This window comes from Brassica oleracea, chromosome C6 (assembly GCF_000695525.1).
Source record: "Brassica oleracea var. oleracea cultivar TO1000 chromosome C6, BOL, whole genome shotgun sequence".
NCBI classification, from domain to species: domain Eukaryota; kingdom Viridiplantae; phylum Streptophyta; class Magnoliopsida; order Brassicales; family Brassicaceae; genus Brassica; species Brassica oleracea.
The window spans coordinates 38,306,557-38,330,547 of NC_027753.1; the positions used below are offsets into that span (position 1 = coordinate 38,306,557).

The following is a 23,991-nucleotide window of genomic DNA, read 5'->3' on the forward strand; positions in this document are numbered from 1 at the left end:
AAGGTGGGAGAGGTTGAGGCCATCACATTGATCCACTAAGCAATGTTCTTTGTAAGAAAAGCACTTTGGTATAACTTTATTTTTTTCATATTGGTGTTGTACGAAAATAGAGAGAGAGGATAATGGAATTAACAATGAACACAAAATGTGGAATACATACATTATTGTGCATTCACATCAAATGCTATCTCTTGCTAGTTTCTTTTTTCATTAACCTTTTCAAGAAGTCTCTAGGCTCCTATCGTCATCAAAACTTTATTTCAATAATCTTTATGACAATTCAATTTAGATAAAAAAAAAGCATTATGAAGTTTAGCCACCCATAACAATCTTTCAAATCTCTCTAGTACAACAATTTGACAAAATTTATTGTAATATGATATAAAGAGAAAACAAATATTTCTAAAACATTATAGAATCTAAGGTACATTTAGTACTCGATTATTTCAAACTAACAAGCTTTGGAGCTTCTTAATAATTCTAGTAAGGGAGAAAAATCATTTTCCTTCTTTCTATAAGAATCTTCTTGGTGTGAATTATTGCAAACTGAAAAAAAAAAAGTGAATTATTGCAAACTTGGCTGGTTACATATGTGTACTGTTTGTGGTTGACAACAAAAAGAAGTGAACTGTTTGCGTCGTATGCGTCGATATATAAAGACAAAATGATGGTGTAATTTAGCAAAATGAAGAAATTAATGGACCATTGGTTGGGATCATTTTGGAGAACGAAGAAACATATAGAAAGAGAGTGACGTCATATCTTCTTGGTGGCAAACAATGTCGTGTTACTGTTATCGTTTACCTTTACTTTTAAGCTTTAACCGTTTCTCGAACTCTGTCGTTTACTCACTGAAACGTTATTTAATACGGTGTTAAAGCTATGGTCAACCAACACCACAAGCAATCAGTAAACCGATATGTGTTTTTCTTTTACAGATATATTATGCAAGTGGGCTATTTTTTTGTAATTTTATGAAGCTTTCCATGTCGATGAAGCAACTAAGTGACAAAAACAAGCGCCCATAATAATCCGAGAGATCCAAACGCTTCAATCTTTCACGCGCTCCTTGCATTATTCACAAAGTAATTTGTTCAGATTAGTGATGTAAATTACCACTATTAACTCCAACACACGCATCACGTTGATCTCTAAACAGTGTTTAGTGGTCTTTCATAAACCAATAATGGAATGTTTTGACACGCGCTGTAGCGAGCGTGTGTGGAGAATGTGGAATAGTTCATATGTTTAACACCACCACTAAATATATAATGTTCGCTTCGTCAGGTCTGACTAATACTGATTTAATTAAAAGGATATTTTCAGTTAAATTTTTATAAAGTTTGTCGTACTATTATTTCTCTCTAGATCCCTATTAAAGCCTCTGACGGAGGGAGAAGTTTCAATCTCATTAAAAGAGAGAAAGAAATAGAGAGAGAGAACGTTTAGGCATCGAGAAGAGGCAGGTGGACAGTCATCTTTTTGTTTCTCCTTGTGGACACTTTAATTTAGCTTCTGTCTCTATCTCTCTCTCTGGATCTTTTGTCTTTCGAAGATGTAAGAGATCTTATTATTACCTTAAAATAATCGGTCTCTTTGTAATAATCTCCATAGATTTCCCTCTGTCTCTCCTCTCTAGCCGACTCCACAAACCTTGAGCTGTCTTCTCATACTAAGGTAAACTATTCATAGTATTCATTCTCTCATCACTTTCAAAACCATAACGTCTTCTTGTTTGATATTTTGTTTATTCAATTCTGTGTGTTTTGTTTCCTGTCATTTTCAAGCTGTGATTATGTCACAAGTGTGTGTTTGTAATAAGATTTATCTTAAATTCTGTATGGAGAAACTCAGAACACACACACGAGCTCTATAGAAACTCGCACATGTATTTCAACAGAGTTTAAGAACCATGTATTATGTTGACAAAGCCCATAGGTTTTTATATATTACAAACTGGAGATTTGATGTATTTCACGGAATCGGCTAACAGACTTTGTCTCATCTTCATGTTGTTGGTGTCTATGTTCAGTGTGTCGCAAGTCGGCGTATTGTCATAATGGGTATTTTTATTATTTTATTTTATTACTATACAGTGTAACATTTTAGATTCCATCTTTGACCACCAATAAAATCTTCTTACATGGAAGTTTTTTTGTTACTATTTAATAACCTTTTTTTCACTTTGACAGCTACTTCTATGCATCGATTCCTTTATGCAAATAGTGAGAATCTGATGTCAAGTCTTATGAGAAAGAATAAAAACAGTTGCTCATAAAAAATATTTTAGTTTTGATTTTCATAGTAAGAGATCTTTTTAGGAATATATTCTTCTGTTTTTCTTTGGTTGAGAAAGGACCAGAGAAAGAGCAGTGAGAGATTCTTGTTTTTTCCTCAGAGAATCTCAGTTTGTGGTCTCTCTTTATGAAATCTTTATTTCTATCTTGTCTAGATTCCGCTTCTTCTGTCTAGTTACTTAGTGGCCAAGATTCACTTATTAGCAAAATCTCCGAATATATCTTATCTTCTTGCAAGTTGTTGAGAGACTGAACTAAAGCCTGCTTCTTCTTATCCTTTGTCTTGTTCTGTGTCTTGTCTTTCTGATATATAAAAGCTCTCCTGGTTAACTGCAGAACGTGTGAAGAGCCTGTCTCTCTTTAATGGCTAAAGTTTACTGGCCGTATTTCGATCCTGAATATGAGAACTTGAGCACCAGAATCAATCCTCCAAGGTAATAATCACCAACTCTTTTCAAATTATCACATTTTTACATTTAAGATTAAGTGTCATTATTTGATACTGCTTTTAAAGCTCATACTTCTCTATTTTTTTTGTTGTTGCAGTGTTTCTATAGATAACACTAGCTGCAAAGAATGCACTCTTGTCAAGGTATCCATCCTTCTTTCTCCCATAAAATTGATTTGATGATTCTCATCAGTAAAACTTGATGTGTGTGTGTGTGTTTATTAATAGGTTGACAGTATGAACAAACCTGGAATACTACTTGAAGTTGTGCAAGTTCTAACCGATCTCGATCTCACTATCACCAAAGCTTACATCTCTTCTGATGGTGGATGGTTCATGGACGGTAATAATTACACATTTATACATTCACAACAACAACAAAAAATTTCATTACAATGAAGCATCTCACTGGTTCTGTTTTCACATCTTAATAGTATTCCATGTCACTGATCAACAAGGAAACAAGGTTACTGATAGCAAAACCATCGATTACATCGAGAAGGTACGTAATTCCAATGTTATTCAAAGCCTAGCACCTATAATGATTAACTAAAAGCCTTAATTAGTACTTAGGGGTCTAAGAGCATCTCCATAGCTCCATATTTTACTTTAAAATGGAATGAGTAATGAAGTAAAATATAGTAATATAAAAAAATTATTGTTTTTTCATTATTCCATTTTAGAGTAAAATATGGAATGAAGATGGAAATTCCTTAAGCTTTACAAATTATAACAATATACTAAATATAACAGTATAGTATATTTAATATAAAGATTTATGAATAACAAAATTCATATAATTTTATTTTCATAAGATTTTATAATACGTTATATTAATTATTATGAAATTTATAAATAAAAATTATATATCTATTAACCGCCTAGAACCGTTTTCAGAACATTAATATATATATCCATTGGATTGTTATTACAATATATATGATTCTTGTTTTTCTTGTCAGGTGCTAGGACCAAAGGGCTATGCTTCAGCTTCACAAAACACTTGGCCAGGCAAAAGAGTCGGTGTTCATTCACTAGGAGACCACACATCGATCGAGATCATTGCTCGTGACCGTCCTGGTCTCTTATCTGAGGTCTCAGCCGTACTAGCAGACCTCCACTTCAACGTGGTAGCAGCTGAAGCATGGACTCATAACCGTAGGATCGCGTGTGTTCTCTATGTGAATGATAACGAAACCTCTAGAGCCGTTGATGATCCACAAAGATTATCTACCATGGAAGAACAGCTCAACCTCGTGCTGCGCGGGTGTGAACAAGAAGATGAGAAAGTTGCAAGGACGTGTCTCTCAATTGGGTCTACTCATGTTGACCGTAGGCTTCATCAGATGCTTTTCGCTGATAGAGACTACGAGGCAGTGACTAAGGTTGATGGTTCCGTGCCCAAGATCACGATTGAGAATTGCGAAGAGAAAGGTTATTCTGTGGTAAACGTGAGTTGCGAGGACCGGCCCAAGCTCATGTTCGACATTGTTTGCACGCTTACGGACATGCAGTACATTGTGTTTCACGCAACGATTACATCGAGTGGTCCTCATGCTTCTCAGGAGTATTTTATCAGACACAAAGACGGTTGCACTCTTGACTCGGAAGGAGAGAAAGAGAGAGTTATCAAATGTCTAGAAGCTGCAATCCATAGAAGAGTCAGCGAGGTAAGTTAACCCTAAAAAAAACACATCTATTTTGGTGTTTCTTGCATTAGAAGGCAACAAGTGCTTTAGTCTCTGTCACATCTATTTTGGTGTTTCTTGCATTAGAAGGCAATAAGTGCCTAAGTTACTATTTTGGTTTTTCTCGCATTAGAAGAGAGCAAGTGTTTGAGTTTCTGTCACATCTATTTTGGTGTTTCTTGCCTTAGAAGGCAACAAGTGCTTAAGTTACTGTCTGATATTTAACTCTAGGGTTGGAGTTTGGAGCTGTGCGCAAAGGACAGAGTTGGACTACTGTCGGAAGTGACTAGGATTCTGAGAGAGCACGGGCTTTCAGTGACGAGAGCTGGTGTGACAACAGTAGGAGAACAAGCAGTTAACGTTTTCTATGTGAGAGATGCTTCGGGGAATCCAGTGGACGTGAAGACCATCGAGGCGTTACGAGGAGAGATCGGACACAGCATGATGATTAACGTGAAGAATAAGGTTCCAAGCAAGAGTTGGAAAGAAGAAGGTCAAGCCGGAACAGGAAGAGGATGGGCCAAAACCAGTTTCTTCTTTGGGAATTTGCTGGAGAAGTTGTTGCCTTGATGGAAAAGGTAACCCATGTCAATCAGGTTGCATTGTGTGGATAAAATGTACCGTAAAATGTGTATTGTGTATGAGTCGAATCTATGATGTAGAAGGTCTAGTGGGGTGTTTTGACTCGGTCAGAGATTTTGGAGGTTTACTGGAAATCAAACCGAACCAAAACCGGGTTTGTGGTTACTTAGTCATAGTATATGACCGTGAAATGCACCATTTGAACATGTCTATAATAGAATAATATGGAACTTTTCCTATTGAAAGGTTTGCTTTTTGTATGTGAAAAATGATCTCTGGCCAAATGTATAATATCCATGTTTGTTAACTTTAAAATGACCTTTTATCTAAAGTTTGGACTATTATATAATGTGGATAAACAATAGTTAATTTATTGAACCTATGTTGTAATCTTTTTTATAAAAAACTTGGCCATGAAAATGAGTCGATTGACTTGGCATAAAGCAAAGCTTGGAGCCTGTGCCAATGGTGACAAAAGAATTGGAAAAAGGGAAAGGGGTCGTTTTTGGTTATGAGCCGAAAGGTGGTTCTAATAGTTTATATGGCCTTCAAGTTCAAGGTGAAAAACTTATGGCATCTGCTATTAAAGCTAATCCCTTAATTGGTTGGAGGCCAGAATTTTCGCATAGAGAAGTGAATCCGTTTGATATTCCTCAATCTTCTAATTCTTCATCTTCCATTAGTGGTTCTACGGATGCTAGGTTGAAATCTTTCGATCTTAATGTGTCCGGAACTTCTGTAAAAAAGATGAGTGTTAGGAAAAGGCCGGGAAAAACAAGAGGAATGCAAAAGCTAATGCTGGAAAGGAGGACAACATTCAAATATCTTTAATGGAAGGGGCGTTGATAGGAAGTGTTGAGAAAAGGAAAGCAGTTGATCAGATGGGTGGAGTTCCCAAAGCTGTAAAGCAAATAACTCGTGAGGCGGTCCCGAAGGAGGGACTGTCCAAAGCTTTATGAGCTTACTAGCTTGGAATTGTCGAGGACTGGGATCTTCTCAGGACTTGACAATTCCTAGGCTCATGGAGATACGTAAAAAATATTTCCCTAAGCTTCTATTCTTGATGGAAACGATGCATGGAAGAGATTCTCTTGTAGATATTCAGGTGTGGCTTGGCTATGATAATGTACATACGGTAAATCATGTCGGAAAAAAGTGGAGGCTTGGCTGTTTTTTGGAGGAAGTCAACGGAAGTGGATGTTAAATATTCGGATAAAAATCTAATTGATCTAGAGTTAAGACTGGGAGGATCCAAATGTTTTGTGTCTTGTATATATGGCGATCCCAAGGAAGAAAGAAGGAAAATAGTTTGGGAGCGAGTTACCAGAATTGGAATCAACAGAAAATCTCCTTGGTGCCTGATGGGAGATTTCAATGCGATCTGTCACAATGGTGAGAAGCTTGGAGGCCCGATGAGATGTGCTTCTATCTTTGAACCTTTTAATGACATGTTAAGAGATTGTAAGGTGAAGGAATTACCTAGCAAGGGGGATCCGTTTACATGGGCAGGAAAAAGAGCTACAAAATGGATCCAATGTAAATTGGATAGGAGCTTTGTAAACAAGGAGTGGAGTAAGGTTTTCTCAGAAGCAGATCAAGTATTTTTGGAAAAAAGAGGGTCTGATCATAGGCCAGTTTTAGTTTGTCTGCAGAAGAAAGAAAAGATGTTCAAAGCTTCTTTCACGTTTGATAAAAGGTGGCTAGAGTTGCCAAATGTGAGAAACACAGTGAAACTGGCTTGGAATAAAGCTCATGGGGGTTTTCCAGCTTCAGTATCACAGAGAATAAGAAACTGCAGACATGATCTAAGTGGCTGGAGAAGAAGTTTCCAAACTAACTCAAAGGAGAAAATATTAATCTTGCAAGAAGAGTTAGAGGTGGAAGAGTCTGCAAGAAACCCGAATGGTGGAAAGATTAGAGCTCTCAAAATAGAATTGATGAAAGCAAACAGGGAGGAGGAAGCTTACTGGAGTCAAAAAAGTTACAACAAGTGGCTTAAGAAAGGAGATAGAAATACTAGGTTCTTTCATGACTCGGTGAAGGCTTCTAGAAATAGAAAACAGATTGATTTGCTTGTTGATGTAAATGGAAGGGAGAGGCGAGAGGAAAAGGAGAAGGGTAGGGTGGCAATGGATTATTTCTTTAATCTGTTCTCATCCTCTAATCCTCCTGATTTTCAGTCTATCTTTACTGACTTTGTGGCGAAAGTCTCTCCAGAGATGAATGTGGATCTGATTAAAGAAGCTTCAGACGAAGAGATTGAACAAGCGGTTTTCTCAATCAAAGCTGCTAGTGCGCCTGGTCCAGATGGTATGACTGGACTTTTCTTTCAAAGGTTTTGGAAGGATATTGGAAGTCAAGTGTCAGATGAGGTTAAAACTTTCTTTATCTCTGGTTCCTTTCCAGTCGAATGGAATTTCACTCATCTCTGTCTCTTGCCTAAAGTGATGGAGGCAATCAATATGTCTGACTTCCGCCCGATTAGTCTTTGCTCTGTGTTGTACAAGATTATATCCAAGATTTTGGTGATGAGATTGCAACCTCTCCTCCAAGAGTTAGTGTCTCCGTTCCAATCTGCCTTTGTCCCGGAGAGACAAATTTCAGACAATATCCTGATTGCTCATGAACTTGTTCATAGTCTGCGTACCTTCAAACCAGTCGCAGCTCAATTCAAGGCGGTGAAGTCTGATATGTCAAAAGCGTATGACAGAGTAGAGTGGGATTATATCAGGTGCTTATTGGGGGCTTTGGGTTTTCATCCGCAATGGATCAAAATGGTCATGTTTTGCATATCGTCTGTATCCTATGCGGTATTGATAAATGATCAACCATATGGGGTCATCAAACCTTCCAGAGGTCTTAGACAGGGGGATCCTTTGTCGCCTTCGCTTTTTGTGTTATGTACTGAAGGTCTCTCCCACCTGTTATTTAAAGCTGAAGAAGCTGGTTTACTCCATGGAATTCAATTCACTGAAGATGGGCCATCATTCTCACACTTACTGTTTGCAGATGATAGCCTATTTTTATGTAAAGCTACTGAAAAAGAAGCGGAGTGTCTTCAGAATGTACTTGAAGTTTATGGAAGAGCAACAGGCCAGGTGATCAACCTTGACAAATCATCTATAACTTTTGGAGATGATATTCTATGTCATGTGAAGGCTTCGGTACAAACGATTCTGGGGATTTACAATATTGGAGGAGCAGGGTCATACCTTGGTTTGCCGGAGTGCTTCAGTGGTTCCAAAGCGGATCTCCTTAACTATATCTATGAAAGGCTTCATGGTCGTTTATCTGGATGGTTCGCAAGATCCTTATCTCTTGGTGGTAAGGAGGTACTTCTAAAAGCTATTGCTATTGCTTTGCCGGTGTTTGCAATGAGCTGTTTTAAGCTGCCTAAATCAACAATTGAGAAACTAACAAGTGCGATGAGGGATTTCTGGTGGAATTCTTTAGAACACAAGAGAAAAATCCATTGGTTAAGCTGGAACAAATTGTGTCTTCCTAGGCAAGAGGGAGGACTCGGGTTCAAAGATATTGAATGCTTTAACCAGGCCCTTCTGGCAAAGCAAGCTTGGAAAGTGTTTCAAAACCCCCAATCTTTACTTGCAAGAACTCTCAAGAGCAGATATTTCAAAGGAAATAATTTCATGGATGTTTCTTTGGGGGACAGGCCATCCTTTGGATGGAGGAGTTTTCTTTTTGGAAGAGAGCTCTTGTTGAAGGGTGTAAGAAAGGAAGTTGGGGATGGTCAATCTTTAAGGGTTTGGATGGATCCCTGGATTGATAATAGCAGAAGGCGAGCTCCCTGGATGAAAAATTCCTTGGTTGACTTGGAATTAAAAGTTTCAGACCTTCTCTCAGATGATGGAAGATCGTGGAATTTGTCTATTTTGGAGGATCTTTTCTTTCAAGTGGATATTGATCTCATTTTGAAAATAAAACCAATGCCGGAAGAGGAAGATTTTTGGTGTTTGCAACATAATAAGAGTGGAGATTATACGGTGAGATCAGGGTATTGGCTCGCGAGCCATGAGAAACTAAAGGCGGTCTTCGTTGATGCGAATTCTCAGCCATCGATAAATGGACTGAAAGATAGAACATGGAATATTCAAGCTCCACAGAAGATTAAGTTGTTTATTTGGAGAGTGCTAAGTGGAGCTGTTCCTGTTGCTGAGAACCTTATCTCAAGAGGGATGAAGATTGATGAAAGATGCTGGAATTGCGGTAATGACATGGAATCTGCAAACCATGTTTTATTTACTTGCCCTCTTGCTCGTTTGATCTGGGCTCTTTCGGATTTTCCATCACCTAGAGGTGGTTTCAGTGACGACTCTATCTTTGTAAATATCCATTATCTCTTAAGGATGAGCTTAAACATCAGAATCCTAAGTCAAATTAGGAGGTCTTTCCCTTGGATACTATGGATGCTGTGGAAGAACAGAAACAAATTAATTTTTGAAGGGAAGGAGTTTGATGCGATGGGAACAATTAGAAAGATCAAGGATGATGTTGCAGTCTGGTTTGCTGTTCAATCAATGGACCAAGGTATTGAAAGTGGTGAAAAAGAAAAAGGGATTATGGTGAGGAAAACCAAATGGAGAAAACCCAGTGAGGGGTGGCTAAAATGTAATGTTGGTGTGATGTGGTCGAAAAAGAATAGAGTTATGGGCTGTGCTTGGGTTTTAAGAGACCATAGAGGTGTGGTGTTGTTGCATAGCAGGAGATCCTTTGTGGCTTCTCATGAGAAGGAGGAAGCAATTTTAGTTGGATTGATGTGGGCGATCAAAAGCTTGCAGGACCATCAGGTAAGGAAGGTGATTATTGCTGCAGAGGCAAATCATATCCTCAACGCTCTAGAGAGACCGAAAGCGTGGCCGTCTTTTAAATTTCAGAGTGGTATGCTCAGAAAAGAAGTAAGAAATTTTGGGGAATGGAAAGTCTGTGTTGAAACAAAAGACTCGAATAGAGGTACTTTTCTTATTGCTCAATCAGCTACAAAAAGACAGTTTGCGCAATCTTATGTTGCCGCTGGTTGTCCCTCTTGGCTTTTGGAGGTTTTTGAGCATGATAAAAGTTGACCTGCTGTTTGCTTTGTCGGTTTTTTGGGGAATGTAGTTCTGTAATGTTTGGGTTCAAGCTGATGTTTTTCTAGGGGCTGGTCAAGAATGTTGTTGTAATAATGTTAATCTAGAAAACATTGGCATGTATGATATGGTTATATATATATACTTTGATGAAAAAAAAAAGACTTGGCATAAAGCAGTATAATAAGACGTATAATTAGTTGTATAACTCAATGAAAATATACAGTCAAATATAATTCAATCTCTGTACAATAAATATTTTATGAAATGAAAGTCTTATCGATAAAGTAAGGTTAAATTTACCTAAAAATAGGCCCTTCGATCGAGGAAGGCTAATAAGAGTAGATGTGAGAGAGTCGAAAAGCGATAAAAAGGAGTGCGGCCTCGGATAAGGCGAACCAGCCTAGCTATCAGGTCTAAAGTCTAACTATGCATGAAACCAAGAAAAAGTAAACGTCTTGCCGTTTCCATGTCCCTTCTAAATACTAGTATTGCGTCTTCCGTAATGTCCATTTTATATCTTTTAAGCAATACTTAAAAGTATAATCTCGTTGCGTGACCCCCTACAAAAGAATTATATAAACTCATTCTCGCAGAAACAATCAAACAATACGTTTATCTTTAAGATTCAGGTTGCGTATTTTATTTTTATATGTGTAAGTATAGCTGTTCTTCAAGATTTTGTATATATGTTACGTAAGCATACAAACAAAGCCAACCGGCCAATTGATATGTCTTGAAGATAGTCAGTTTATAAATGGATTTATGGCTCGTTGACATGTCCAAAGAGTAAAAAAGTATTATGTATTCATAAAAAATATCCATTTATTAAATAGGTTAACATATGTTTTAGCTGTTTACTATACACGTTTATCACAGATATATGCATATGGTAAAAATATATGCTTATCAAAGCGGTCAAATAACTTTCATACTAGTAAAACAAATAGTACGAGAATCATTTTTAATATAAATTAATCATCTATAAACATGTAATACAATGATTTGTATTGTATATATGTTACTAGATTACGGTAACTTTTGTTAATAACAAAACGTGTCAGTAAGTATATAACAAATCAAATCTTAATTAGTGAATCCATGGGTGGAGGAATGAAGTACTGGTGGGAATTTGAAAAACGTGCCCACCAACTCAAAGATACCTTGAGTGCATTTTGTAGTTCTTGCGAATTTTTTTCTGCTATTCATTATATCCCATATATATTATTTGAGAAGCATTACAACTTTTTTTGTAGCCATATGTCACTATTAAGATGATTCTTAGAATCATTAGAAAAATATATTGATCCATCTAATTATATAATAAGTTTTTTATTAAACTAACATTAAACTAACAATAAATTCATCATTAATGTACTTTATTATTTTCTTAAATAAAATTTACGGAATTGCGTAATGTAGCTAAAGTATATATGACAATTAATGATTTTGAATAATAAAGATTTGATAAAAATAGTGTCTCTTCTATCATTTTTTTTTTAATTTTATACTATTAAATAAATTAAACAACCACAATAACCTTATAATAAAAACTTAGATTTTTATGTATATGTTATATTTTGAATTTTTACAAATGGCTATAAATTACTAAAACTGTTAAAAGTCTCACATTCAAATTTTATGATCCATAGTTTAAAATTTTTGTTATGACAAAATACAAATGATTACAAAAATTATATAAGTAAAAAGTCTAATTTAATTAATTATTTAGATTAATATATATATAGTTTTAAATTAAACTATAAACCATATAAAATACAATATTTTAGTTTCAAAATTTATTTTGAACAATTTTTTGATAAAAATTTTGAACGATCATTGACAACTTATTTTTTAAAAAAATTATAAATTAGTAAAACTATTAATCCTACAATAAAACTTTTGTTATCAGTAATTTATTTTTTTTCTATAAAAGATACAAATGATCAAAAAACTATATGAGTAGAAATCATCATTTAATAGACATTAATATTAAAAATATACTAAAATATATTATCTATGTTAGTATCATTTAAATTTAATTACACATCCTATCAAATATATAAAAAAATATTTTTTGAATTAATAAAATTGATTTATATATTCACACCAATTTAATTATATATTTAATAGTTATTGACTTTTAATTATTTAATATATATTTATTATTTCATAATATGTAAAAATATTTAGTACATAAAATAATTTATATATAAAATGTTGATTCCGCGCAAGACGCGGGTTTTAACCTAGTGTATCTTATTATTACGGTCAAAATGAAAGTTTCCATTTTGCGATTCTCTTTTTGTATACAAGGTGAAAGTTTCGTCTAGCAATATAATTTTGTTGTAATCAGTGTAACTTTACATAAATACAGCACTACGGTAGAGAACATTCATTATTTCACTCTCTTCTAACAGATTTTGTGAATTGGCTTTATGCAACTCTATAAGTAATATTTAAAAATTAAAACTAAAAAGGAACAAGTAAAAAAATAACATCTGTACTCCGGCAAAAATCCCAAAAGTCCAAGGTATATTCCATTAAAACATCAACTAGGATAGAACCATCATATAATAATAGAATCTCTAAACTATAGTATATAGCTTAGGGGCTTCCATGATTTTAAAAAGAAAGAAGGATTTTACCAGCTTCTTCTTACTTTCCCCCAGCTTTTAACAGTTTTTGGGAGTTTTTCCCTTGACAGGTCAACGGGCCCCTGAGATACGTGTTCATTCATTCATTATGCAACTCGGCTTCAAATTTAATCAATTGTATATACTTTTCAAAATCATGTTGAAGTAGTATATTATCTAATTAATTATTATCTAATTAATCATATAGTTATAAACCATTTCCATGAGATATATTGTTATCTTGGTGTTTTCCGAAACTTTCATGTTATTATTATTATAAACTACAACAAATTGTTATTGTCAACATATTACAAACTATAATCATATTACAACGGTGATTAATTATGCAACTAAAAAAGAAAAAGTCGAACTGAAGATAGATTCATAGTAATGTATCACCACTCAAATTTAGACACGTGTCATATCACGTGTCATATACATTCCCGGTACGTTTAGTCTTGCCTCTTTCCCCTTTTATAATACAAACTCCTTTTATAATTTTGTTTCTCCTCTTTCGTTATCATCCTCAGGAGTCACGAGTGTCCACGGATTCATTACAAAGAGCAAGAAGTTTCAAGAACATTACAGAGAGTTGTTCAGAGGTATGATCAAAATAATTTCGATCTTTAAATAAATAACAGAGGATTTATGTTTTTGCTGAACAAAAACGAAGTGAAGAAAAAAAAGACTATGGTCCTACGTTAGTCAAAAAGAGTTGGGAAGAGACATAAATGTTTACTGCTTTTTAGTTTCAGTTTTATTTAATTATCTTACGTTTGTCGTTTTCCAAGAGATATTAGTAAATGTCATTTCTCTCTCTGTTTTACTCCTAATCTCTCAGTTTCTTTTGTGGTGGTAGAATCAAGAAACCGCTTAACCGAGATGATGAGTGAAGGAGGATCACTTAACCTATGCTTCGAGAAGATGGAAGGAAACATGATCACCGAGTGGAAAGATATCCCTGTGGAGCTTCTCATGAGGATCCTTAACCTTGTTGATGATCGGACGGTCATCATTGCTTCTGGTGTTTGCTCTGGCTGGAGAGATGCTATCTCCTTTGGTCTCACTCGTCTCTCCCTTTCATGGTATGCACACAACTTCTTATTCTATATTTGTTTCATTGTTTGTGTGATTGTGTTGTGATGTTTCAATTAGACTGGATTTTGTAAATATTTAAGATTTAATATTTATTTCTTGATGAAACTCAATTTGAGATTAAGACAGTTTCTTGATGATGGTTTTAGTTTCAAGATTATGTAATAAACTAGGAGGATTTGATTTTTTTTTTTTTTATGTGTGTTACTCGTTTAGGTGCAAGAAAGACATGAACAGTTTGGTTCTGTCTCTCGCACCAAAACTCGTCAAGCTTCAGACTCTAGTACTTAGACAAGACAAACCGCAACTCGAAGACAACGCAGTGGAAGCCATAGCGAATCACTGTCACGAGTTACAAGATCTTGACCTAAGCAAAAGCTTGAAACTCACTGACCACTCCCTCTATTCTCTAGCTCGCGGCTGCACTAACCTCACTAAACTCAACCTTAGCGGCTGCACTTCGTTCAGCGACACTGCTCTCGCGTATTTGACAAGGTTTTGTAGGAAGCTTAAAGTTCTGAATCTTTGTGGTTGTGTGGAAGCTGTATCTGACAGTGCATTGCAGGTACCATTTTAAACATTTTGAACTCTTTATATATACATCAGCAAACTGAAATAAATTTATGCAGGCTATTGGAGAGAACTGTAGTCAAATGCAGTCACTAAACTTGGGATGGTGTGAGAAGATAAGTGATGATGGTGTCATGAGTTTAGCTTATGGTTGTCCTGATCTTAGAAGCCTTGATCTCTGTGGCTGTGTACTTATTACAGGTAAACACTCTTAAAGTATAAGAATTTACGGTTCTGCACACAACCGGATGAAACATTTAAGCCGGCTCCAAATTACTCTTTGTTTCATGGAAAGTGTTATTTTGAAAAAAAAGACAAATTGTGGCATTTTAGAATTTCAATGCAATTTATATTTATTTTAAACTTAATATTAATTATAAAATGCATTTGATTTTATAAATAATTTTATTATACTATCGATTAAATAGATTAAATAGATGAGCTAATAAAACCGTAAATGCATTTTATTTATCTTTTTAATCTCTGTGAAAAATATCAAAACAACATTTTTTTTTGCAAAATGGAGTATTATACATGGGTGGCATCTCCCAAAATTGTCGATTTTAAATTAATATTAACCTAAATATGTTTATGGTCTCATGTTGTTGTTGTTGTTGTTGTTGCAGATGAGAGTGTGGTGGCTTTGGCTAATCGTTGTGTACACTTAAGGTCATTGGGGCTATACTATTGCAGAAACATAACCGACAGGGCCATGTACTCGCTGGCTCAGAGCGGAGTGAAGAACAAACACGAGATGTGGAGATCGGTTAAGAAAGGCAAATTCGACGAAGAAGGACTAAGAAACCTTAACATTAGCCAATGCACTTACCTCACACCTTCAGCTGTTCAAGCGGTTTGTGATACGTTCCCTGCGCTCCACACTTGTTCAGGCAGGCATTCACTTGTCATGAGCGGTTGTCTGAACTTAACATCGGTTCACTGTGCTTGCATCCTTCAGGCTCACCGCACACACACAGCTTTACCTCACCCGGCTCATTGAACTAGTGTGAAGACTAAAGGGGTCTCTCTCCCTTGGTATGTGTACATACAAGCCTAGAGGTTAAATAAATAAATGCTTGTTTGTTTGAGTTTGCCTTTGATCATGTAAGCAACCTTGAAATGATTTCAAATTAATTTACCTCTTAAGTTTTAACAAGTTCACAATCATAAAATAACATGTAGCCACTAAATCTGAAGTTGGAAACTAATAATTAAATATTTCTTCCCTTTTTTTATTAAACAACGTTTTAAGGTATTAAGAAAATATTAAACGTTTGTTTTCTAGCCAAGAACGTCATTAGTTATTTATTTAACTATAATTTAACCTATTATAAAATATTATATATTATATATTATAAAATATTAGTAATTATTTTCAAAATTCAAAAATAAAAATAGTTGAAGATGAAGTGATTGAGTTGCAAACCAAGATTCAGGCAAGAAGCGGTAGAGAAAGAGAAGATGTGCTGAAACTATTGACAAATATATTGAAGAGGTGGGGGAGCTTGAGGTTTCAGAAAAAAAGGTTTTGTTAAGTAAAAAAGGTTTGTCTGAGATCATTTGGCACTTATGGTTGTTGATAATTGTTGAATACTCAATTTGAGTGTGAATAGCACCAAATGGAAAGAATATTATAACAAAACATAAAGCAATCTTGTAAATGATTACAAAGTACAAATAGTGCGTTTTTGTACTTATTTTAACACTTTGTTAAAGTTTGATCCATCAATAATCATCATTGCAAAATATAAATTTTATATATATAAAGAATAAATAACTTTGTGGCTGCAATCACATGCCCATGTGATACCATCACTTTCAGTGTGGTATTGATCATTTGCCCTTGTATACGATTTCATCATCGTCTACATCAAATGCTGGATTGCAGAGACATCTAAAGAGTCTACCAATGCCCTGTAAAAATGTTACAGTCAAGAACCTGAACCTCTGTTTATAAATTTAACAAATAGCATCATGGAATGAGGTCAAAAGTGATAATTATACCTGAGTGAGCAGAGGAGTTCTGTATGAAAGTGGCTGTGAAGAATCATCATCGCTGCTACTGTCATCATCATCATCACTGCTGTCTTCATCTTCTCTTCTTGATGTTGCACCATTCCTAGATTGCTTTCCTTGCTGCACAAGCAGCAACAATCTTGAATGAGCCACAAGAAACAAAAACAGATCAAACAATGTTGATATGATTTAAACCTGAAAAATCTTGCCAAGAATCTTGAGAGCCATTGCTCTAGACTTAAGCTCCTCTTTCCTCAAGTTGTTTTCACGCAATACCTAACCATAGTTTCAACAATCATCATCATCATATCTTGAGTTCCAACAAACATAAGCATTCAAAAGAACTCACCATCTGACACACATGCAACAAAGTCACTTCAATGTCAACTACATTGAGTTTCCAAAGAGATCCCATAAGTGTTTCTTTGTTTGTCTGAATATGAGACTCCAACTCATTCGCAGGACTAGCTCCATCTTTCTTGAATCTCCTGTTACTCTCTTCTTGCAGCTGAAGTAACTGAAAAGCACCTTTGGCTGCACTCATCTGTGACTTCCAAGAATGTCCTTTGTTCCTAACCCATTCAGCTACAAAAGGAACCCCCAAGTAAATAGCTCTCTTCCCAAGCTCTTGAGCTGCTTGTCTTGTGTATACATATCCAATTGTATTCAACATATCCACTCCAAAAGCTATAAACAAATCCATTCATAAGAATAAATGTTTTTGTGTAATTAACTAACATGTAAAATTAAAAAGGAGGGAAGGAGACAAGACCTGCATCTGAAAGCCTCTTGGCTTCAGACTCAGCGCGGTGTATGAAACCTTCTTTGTCTCCATGGACGTATTGGTTTAGAAAATCTTTGAGAAACCTAGCTAGGTTCTCTTCTCTTTCTCTCTGAACAGCCTACAAATTAAAAAAAAAAGGAAGAATGATCTTTGTTTATGTAAAGATCATATATGGATATGTTAGTTATAATATGTAAGTTTGATTTGCCTTTAGTTTGTCATGAATCTGATCAGAGTTTTCTGTTTCAGAAGCCATTGATGCAACAGCTAAGTGACCAATATAATCCTCAAATAGTTCACTTCCAAAGAGTAGAGCGAAAACAGCCGTTGGATCAACCATTGTTTCTCTGAATGATCAAAAACCATTAGAAGAGAGAAACAACACATTGTTTATTCAAGAATCAAGAGAAGAAGAAAACATTACTTGGGAGCTGAGAGTTTTCCAGTCTGATCATACGCTTCACGCAGAAGAGGATCACTCAGAACCTGGTAAGCTTCACCTAGGACCTGTTCCGTGGCCAAGAAGTAAACTCTTGATTTTATCAAGATTATTTATTAGAAAAAAAAAAACAAGAAAATGGGTGACAATATAAAGAACTTGCCTCAAACTTTTCAGCAGCAAGAGGATCACCTTGATTCTTATCAGGATGAACTTGTCTTGCCTAAAGATTTAAGAGTTAGTCATCCAAGAACAGAAAAATCTCTAAAGAAAACAAACAAACCTTGATGTAATAAGCCTTGCGAATCTCTTCCTCAGAAGCGGAGGGAGTGACACCAAGAACATCATAATATACTGTTTCCTTCACCATGATCGGATCAAAGCAAGAGATGTAACTTTTTTGTGTAGATAAGAAAATAAAGGTTGGTTTTGTGGATTGTGTGTGAAGCTTTTAGGAGATATGGGGAAGAAGAAGAAGAAGAAGAAGAAGAAGAAGAAGAAGTTGGGACACAAGAGAGGTAGGGTGTGTGATCTGCTTGAAGAAGCAAATAAAGAGATGTCTTTACAGTTATGCACTTTTGATTTAATAAATAAAAAACTTTATAGCGGGGAGGCTACACTACACTTTCACCATCTCTTTTTAACTGTCCACTCAATTGCTTTATTGATCTCATGCCTCCTTTTTTATTATTCCATTGCTTTTCTGTATTGTTGAACATACTGAAGAAAAAGAAGATGATGATTTTTGCAATACGATTGTGATCTGGTGTATCTTATCATTTAGCCAAATGGATATTAAGTTGGAAAAAAATTCAAAAATATAGGTCCTACCGGGAGTCGAACCCAGGTCGCTGGATTCAAAGTCCAGAGTGCTAACCACTACACCATAGAACCTTGTTGTCTTAAACTTTACTTTAATTTATTTATAATGGAAACATTATATACCAGGAATTGAATTGAGGTTGACACTTGTAGGAGGAGCGTATGGTTTTTCTATTACCAACCACTCTTTTTCTTTTCTTTTTTTTTTAGAATCCAAATGGTGACATTACATATCAATATCTCCGGTACAATTCTAATGAAATGGAAGAAATATTAAATAAATATAAATTAAATACAATTCAGTTAATCATTAAAAATATAAATTAAATTGGTTACTTATTAGTTATGTAGAAATGTAAAATTAACTTGTATATTTTAAAACTAAGAAAAATAATTCTATAACAGAGTATATTATAAAACAAATGGAGTATCAATAGTTTTTTTTTTTGGCTAAGGATTTTCTGATATCTAGGAAAATACGAACTTCTATACGACTGCAGAAGTCATATTATTGTCTTATTGATGAGACAACTGCTCAAACAATCCTCTGACAATTAGCAAACAGAGGAGCTTAAGACACATTTCAAAGAAAAAGAAAAAGAAAAAACCACTTGTGCCTCTGTAGTAGCAGCAACCCTCTTCATGACTTTGTAGTCGTCCCAAGAGCGTTCCTAAGGTTCGAGTAACGAGCCTCGAGCTCAAACCACGACTCCAAATCCACCAAACTATTGAACTCCTCAAACGTAGCCATCTTTTCCAAGTGACCCCTCGTGGTTCCGTTTTCTTTAAGAGTCTTGAGAACATCCACCAGCGCTCGAGCCGATGCGTAGAGCGCCGTCAAGGGGTGAACAATCAAGTGAAACCCCATTTCCTTAAGCTCCTCGGGCGTGTGCAGCGGCGTGACTCCGCCTTCGATCATGTTGCAGACTCTGAAACCCTTCGTGCGTTTGCCTATCTCCTTGAGCTCGTCGTCGTCTCTAGGTGCCTCCACAAAGGAAGCATCCGCTCCAGCCTCCATGTAGAGATTGACACGCGCAATGGCGTCTTCGAGTCCTGACTTAGCAGAAGTGGCACGTGCGTCTGTTCTCGCGACGAGGAAGAAGTCAGAGTCTCCGATAGCGTCTCGCGCTGATGCTATCTTGGCAGCATGTTCTTCTGCTGAGATAACTTGTTTCCCACGCATATGACCTAACACAGAAAACACATAAAAGATCATAAAATGAAAATGATTATCATCACAATGACTTGATGAAGAAGATGTGTCACACTTACCGCATTTCTTTGGCCATGCTTGGTCCTACCAAAAACAACCAAAAAAAATTGTCAAATTAACAAATCAAATACAATAAGACACAACAAAGACTAATTGCTTTTACCTCAAGGAAGCAACCAGCAGCACCAGCTGCGATCAAGTCTTTCACAGTTCTTTGAACGTTTAGTGCATTTCCTCCACCAGTGTCTGAAACAGATCAATGAATCTCCTTAGATAAGAGCTACGGATAAGTTTCATCTCAGTCATGTTCTAACCAAAGAATCAACAAGCTTCTGTTATGTCTCTTTGCATTCTTAGTAACTTGTTTTATTGAGTTTACTACCAAAGTTGGAAACTTTACTACCAAAGTTTGAAACTTTATTTTTGTCTGAACCAAAGATGTAAACTTTACTAACAAAGTTGGAAACTTTTTTTTTGTCTGAACCAAAGTTGGAAACTTTACCGGCATCTGCAATGATGGGTATGTTAGGAGCCGAAGCACAGACCGACCGTGCCGTCGCAGCCATCTCGGGCGGACTAAAACGACAAAAGAAAACAAATAAAACGACAGCAAACAAACAAACAAACAAAAATAAAAGAAAGGAAATAAAGAGAGTCAAAGGCGCACGTTAGCAAACCGAAGTCCGGTTTACCCAAAAGAGAAGCGGAGAGAGCGTAACCGGAGATGAAACCGGCGGAGAATCCGGTTTGCTGCACGATGGCGGCTGATAACGCGTCGTAGCATCCAGGCATGAGGATACTGCCTTGTTCCTGGATCAGACGATGGATACGTGTTTGGATCCTCGCCGTCGGATTAACCAATCTCGCCGCGCGAGGATTGGTGCGTGGGGATCTCGGTGAAGCCGTAAGGTTTAAGGTGTTGCATAGGGAAGTGGGTTTGACCGCCATGAGCAACGACATTCTTGGAAGCTGCTCTCTCGATAACTCTCACTATCTCTCTCTGTATCCGTGTTGTTTTGATTGGATAGTGGAGCAGACGAGATAACCGAGGCCGATTAAATGGACCAGAAGTTTAAGTGTTTGGTTAGGTGAACACACCCACGTGCTTTGGCTTTTAATTAGACAGCGCGTGGGTAGTTCATGTCTTATCTTCATTACGTGGGTTTGGTGGTTTAACCAGATATACTGAGATTGAGGACTGAACCGGAACCTATAGTGAACCAAGATAGGCACATGTATTCAGATTTTCGGATCGGCTTTGGGTCGTTTTTTCAGGTCGTGATGGTTAAATGAAATACTGAGATTGAATCATGTGTACTAAACCGGAACTTCTACTGAACCATGGTGTAGGTACGGGCATGGCCGGCCTTAAGATTTTGGGAGCATATGACAATATCTTATGTAAAAAGATTTTTTTATCAGTTTAGAGCTTAAAAATTATTTTTTTGGGGTTTATGTTTTTGTAATTTTTTCAAAAATTTCGGGAGTCCGTTGCAAATGTTTCACATAGCATTGGTCAAGATCGGCCCTGAGTACGGATATTTGAATCTTCGGATTGAAATTCATGAACCTGAAAATCTGAAATCCGATTGAGATCCGATTGCTCAGCTCTATTTTCCGGTTAGATGTGGATCTATTTAAGATCATGTAGTGATTTGGATCGGTTCTAGATCAATTCAAATATCAATTTTCAGAACTATTTAATAAAATAAAAATCTGGATATACATCGGTTCGAATAGTTGACCAAAAAAAAAGATCGGTTCGAATATTTAGTACCGTAAAAACCTAAACCAATGATAGGTCGAATGCACAATATATCAAAATCTTTGCTTCCGTTGCAAGTAAGTCGCAAAAAGGAAGCTGTCTATCTATGACTCACTTCAACAAAATGGATCCTTCCCAATGAGGGGCATAAACAAACCACGAGGTTCAGTTTTTCTTATGAATCTAAATAGAGAACACCGTACGTTGAACTTAAATGTACTACTCGTATTTGGTTCATTGTATAAGGTGCATGATTCTCAACTTTATACAAATACATTATGTACGAGAGTGATCATTCATTTAACTCACTTGTACAAGAACCCATGGATCAAAAAAAAAAAAAAAACTTTTTGGTAAATGTCTCTAAACAACTCGGAAGGAAGTAGCTATCTTCTTCAGATCCTTGTAGTATCTCTTCCATTGAAGCCCTGTAGCAACAAAACATAACCAAAATTTATTTATAATTATTGTATAAAACAATAAAAATTGATTGTAGCAAACATACAAGAGAGATTATTGACTCACCGTTTCCGGTGACACTGAACAGGTAAAGGCGGTTTCCAGCAGCTGTCGCGGTGATGAGTACATGAGGTGGCTCTAGCTCGAACTGGTAATAGAGTCTACCATCGTGTTCTGCTACGTTTGAACTCAACACCTTCCCTTCAACGTTTTCTCCAATAACTTCTGGTCCAAAGGCGTTGATCACCTTCGCTGGTGTTCCAATGTTTTCAATCTTCACGTTGTCCCCAAGGTCTGTCACAAAACCATTTATTGAAAACAATAATAATCATTACACATGAAATGTTAGACTGAGAATGAAATATTTTAATGGGAGAGAGAGCGCTTACTATCTGCAAATCTTAGAACAGGAGCTACAATTACAGACAAGCGGCCTTCTTTAGGACTAGCAAATCTCAAGTCAATCTCAGTTCCACCAAGATCAGCTATCGATACAGGTACCTATAGATTATAAACAATAACAAATAAGAAGAGTCTTGGACGGAGGAGCTTCTCGGAAAATCGACTCGTCTGACCATCCATAGTTTAAATGGGTAGCTGACAAAAAAAAAAAAACAAAGAAACAGAACCGAGTGACCAAACCTCATTCCAATCTTGAGGAACAGAGAAGGCGTAAGGGATAATAGGACTCCAACCAACTCCATGCCCTCCTGACTTCTCGTCTGGTCTACGGTATGTTCTCCAACCTGTCCTGAGAGCATTCCAATTACATTTTCACCCCCACAAACTCAACAACAAATGTACATATATACTTTCTTTTTTTAATGAATGTTAAAAAAAAAATTCAGATAAAAAAAAACTTGTTTACAATGTGTGAATCTATTCTAATGTCTGCAGGGAATAGAAATTGAATAATACAATACAGCTCCAAGTATCAATGTCTAAAGCCTAAAGATTTGTTGAATCTATATAATTTAATGGATATAAAAATCAAAATTTTAAACCATTAACTATCTATTTACATGCAAAATGTAAATTATAAGCAAAAAAAAAAAAACAGAGAGACGCGAACCTTCGTCGTCAGGTTCAGACAGACCAGGAACTCTCCCGGCGAGAAGACCTTGTTTCACGACAGCTAACCCTTCCCCTGGAAACGCTAAAGACGTCGAAGAGGCCAGTGAGAGCCCAGAAGCCGTCGCTAGTAATGATCTTCTACTCAAAACCTTAGGAGACCACTCGTCTTCAGATCCTCCAGGAATCTCATTGTTGACTCTGTGATGAGCGGCGATTTTCTTGTGGTGTGGATGAGGATGACAGGAGAAACTAACGCGGAACCGAAGCAGGGCCGTCTCCATTCTTTACTACTCTGTTTCGAACTCCCGATACCTGAGAAATGGCGTTTGATCAAAACAGAGTGTGTGGCTGCTATTCTGTTGTGATTGATACTAATAGTTTATTAGCCTCACACGTTTCACTGCGGTGTCATTTTGAAGCGCACACACACACACACACACAAAGATAAGTGATTTAAAAAAAAAAAAAAAAAAAGATAAAACGATTCTTATTAGTTATGTTTTAATTTCATCCTAACATATATTCTGGTGATAAGATTTTGTATATTGCAAGTTCACATACATAAACGAATCTATTTAAATGAGAATTATTTGATTGATCATTCATATTCAAACTCACAAGTTTTTTAGCAATAAGCAACCAAAGCTAATGGTGAATCCTAGCTATATAGAGCAGTGGTGGATATAAATGTTGAAGCGGATAAATTACTGTGATTTTAAATATTATTAAAATTGTTATTACTTACTTTTTCAATTTTTACATATCCAAATGTAGCAGCAGCCGAACTGATATTCCGTGTTTTTAACGGTTTTAAACTCGTTTTGGAGCAATTAAATGGTCGGTTTTAATTAATGTTTTGGTCTATTTGATGCGTTTTGGTGTTCTTAAGTGTAATATGCAGGTTACTAGATAGCTTGAAAGAAAAGAACGCATTCGGGATTTATTCAGAAGCAAGATGGACCGAACAATGGACCGAATGAAGTATTGATCGCACAGAGCACGAGATCGACCGATCCGGG

General features: G+C 36.1%; 6 protein-coding genes and 1 non-coding gene across 7 annotated transcripts; 3 read left to right on the plus strand and 4 right to left on the minus strand.

Moving 5' to 3' along the window:
• Window positions 1-1,410: 1,410 nt before the first annotated feature.
• On the plus strand, window positions 1,411-5,275 carry LOC106300552 (ACT domain-containing protein ACR3). The gene is made up of 7 exons (XM_013736716.1): window positions 1,411-1,677; window positions 2,634-2,731; window positions 2,844-2,889; window positions 2,974-3,088; window positions 3,180-3,247; window positions 3,708-4,415; window positions 4,665-5,275. Exons 2-7 carry the CDS (start codon window positions 2,661-2,663, stop codon window positions 5,001-5,003), a joined length of 1,347 nt encoding a protein of 448 aa, XP_013592170.1. The 5' UTR covers window positions 1,411-1,677; window positions 2,634-2,660; the 3' UTR covers window positions 5,004-5,275.
• Window positions 5,276-6,376: 1,101 nt separating this feature from the next.
• On the plus strand, window positions 6,377-10,093 carry LOC106298169. The gene has a single exon (XM_013734248.1). It carries the CDS (start codon window positions 6,377-6,379, stop codon window positions 10,091-10,093), a length of 3,717 nt encoding a protein of 1,238 aa, XP_013589702.1.
• A 3,133-nt stretch (window positions 10,094-13,226) lies between these two features.
• Window positions 13,227-15,556, plus strand: LOC106296874 (F-box protein SKP2B-like). The gene is made up of 5 exons (XM_013733113.1): window positions 13,227-13,337; window positions 13,595-13,820; window positions 14,047-14,395; window positions 14,460-14,601; window positions 15,027-15,556. Exons 2-5 carry the CDS (start codon window positions 13,618-13,620, stop codon window positions 15,398-15,400), a joined length of 1,068 nt encoding a protein of 355 aa, XP_013588567.1. The 5' UTR covers window positions 13,227-13,337; window positions 13,595-13,617; the 3' UTR covers window positions 15,401-15,556.
• A 453-nt stretch (window positions 15,557-16,009) lies between these two features.
• LOC106298536 (chaperone protein dnaJ 10-like) lies at window positions 16,010-18,183 on the minus strand. Its single transcript, XM_013734674.1, has 9 exons — window positions 17,923-18,183; window positions 17,803-17,862; window positions 17,625-17,707; window positions 17,409-17,547; window positions 17,189-17,318; window positions 16,766-17,103; window positions 16,612-16,692; window positions 16,405-16,536; window positions 16,010-16,314 (listed from the first exon to the last, which is right to left on the minus strand). Exons 1-9 carry the CDS (start codon window positions 18,007-18,009, stop codon window positions 16,234-16,236), a joined length of 1,131 nt encoding a protein of 376 aa, XP_013590128.1. The 5' UTR covers window positions 18,010-18,183; the 3' UTR covers window positions 16,010-16,233.
• Window positions 18,184-18,461: 278 nt separating this feature from the next.
• Window positions 18,462-18,533, minus strand: TRNAQ-UUG. Its single transcript has one exon. It is a non-coding gene; the product is annotated as a tRNA-Gln (tRNA).
• Window positions 18,534-18,928: 395 nt separating this feature from the next.
• LOC106296331 (carboxyvinyl-carboxyphosphonate phosphorylmutase, chloroplastic) lies at window positions 18,929-20,777 on the minus strand. Its single transcript, XM_013732439.1, has 5 exons — window positions 20,342-20,777; window positions 20,177-20,250; window positions 19,838-19,920; window positions 19,734-19,758; window positions 18,929-19,649 (listed from the first exon to the last, which is right to left on the minus strand). Exons 1-5 carry the CDS (start codon window positions 20,632-20,634, stop codon window positions 19,102-19,104), a joined length of 1,023 nt encoding a protein of 340 aa, XP_013587893.1. The 5' UTR covers window positions 20,635-20,777; the 3' UTR covers window positions 18,929-19,101.
• A 986-nt stretch (window positions 20,778-21,763) lies between these two features.
• LOC106298415 (psbP domain-containing protein 4, chloroplastic) lies at window positions 21,764-23,337 on the minus strand. Its single transcript, XM_013734532.1, has 5 exons — window positions 22,971-23,337; window positions 22,541-22,644; window positions 22,288-22,399; window positions 21,965-22,192; window positions 21,764-21,867 (listed from the first exon to the last, which is right to left on the minus strand). Exons 1-5 carry the CDS (start codon window positions 23,251-23,253, stop codon window positions 21,803-21,805), a joined length of 792 nt encoding a protein of 263 aa, XP_013589986.1. The 5' UTR covers window positions 23,254-23,337; the 3' UTR covers window positions 21,764-21,802.
• Window positions 23,338-23,991: the final 654 nt, after the last annotated feature.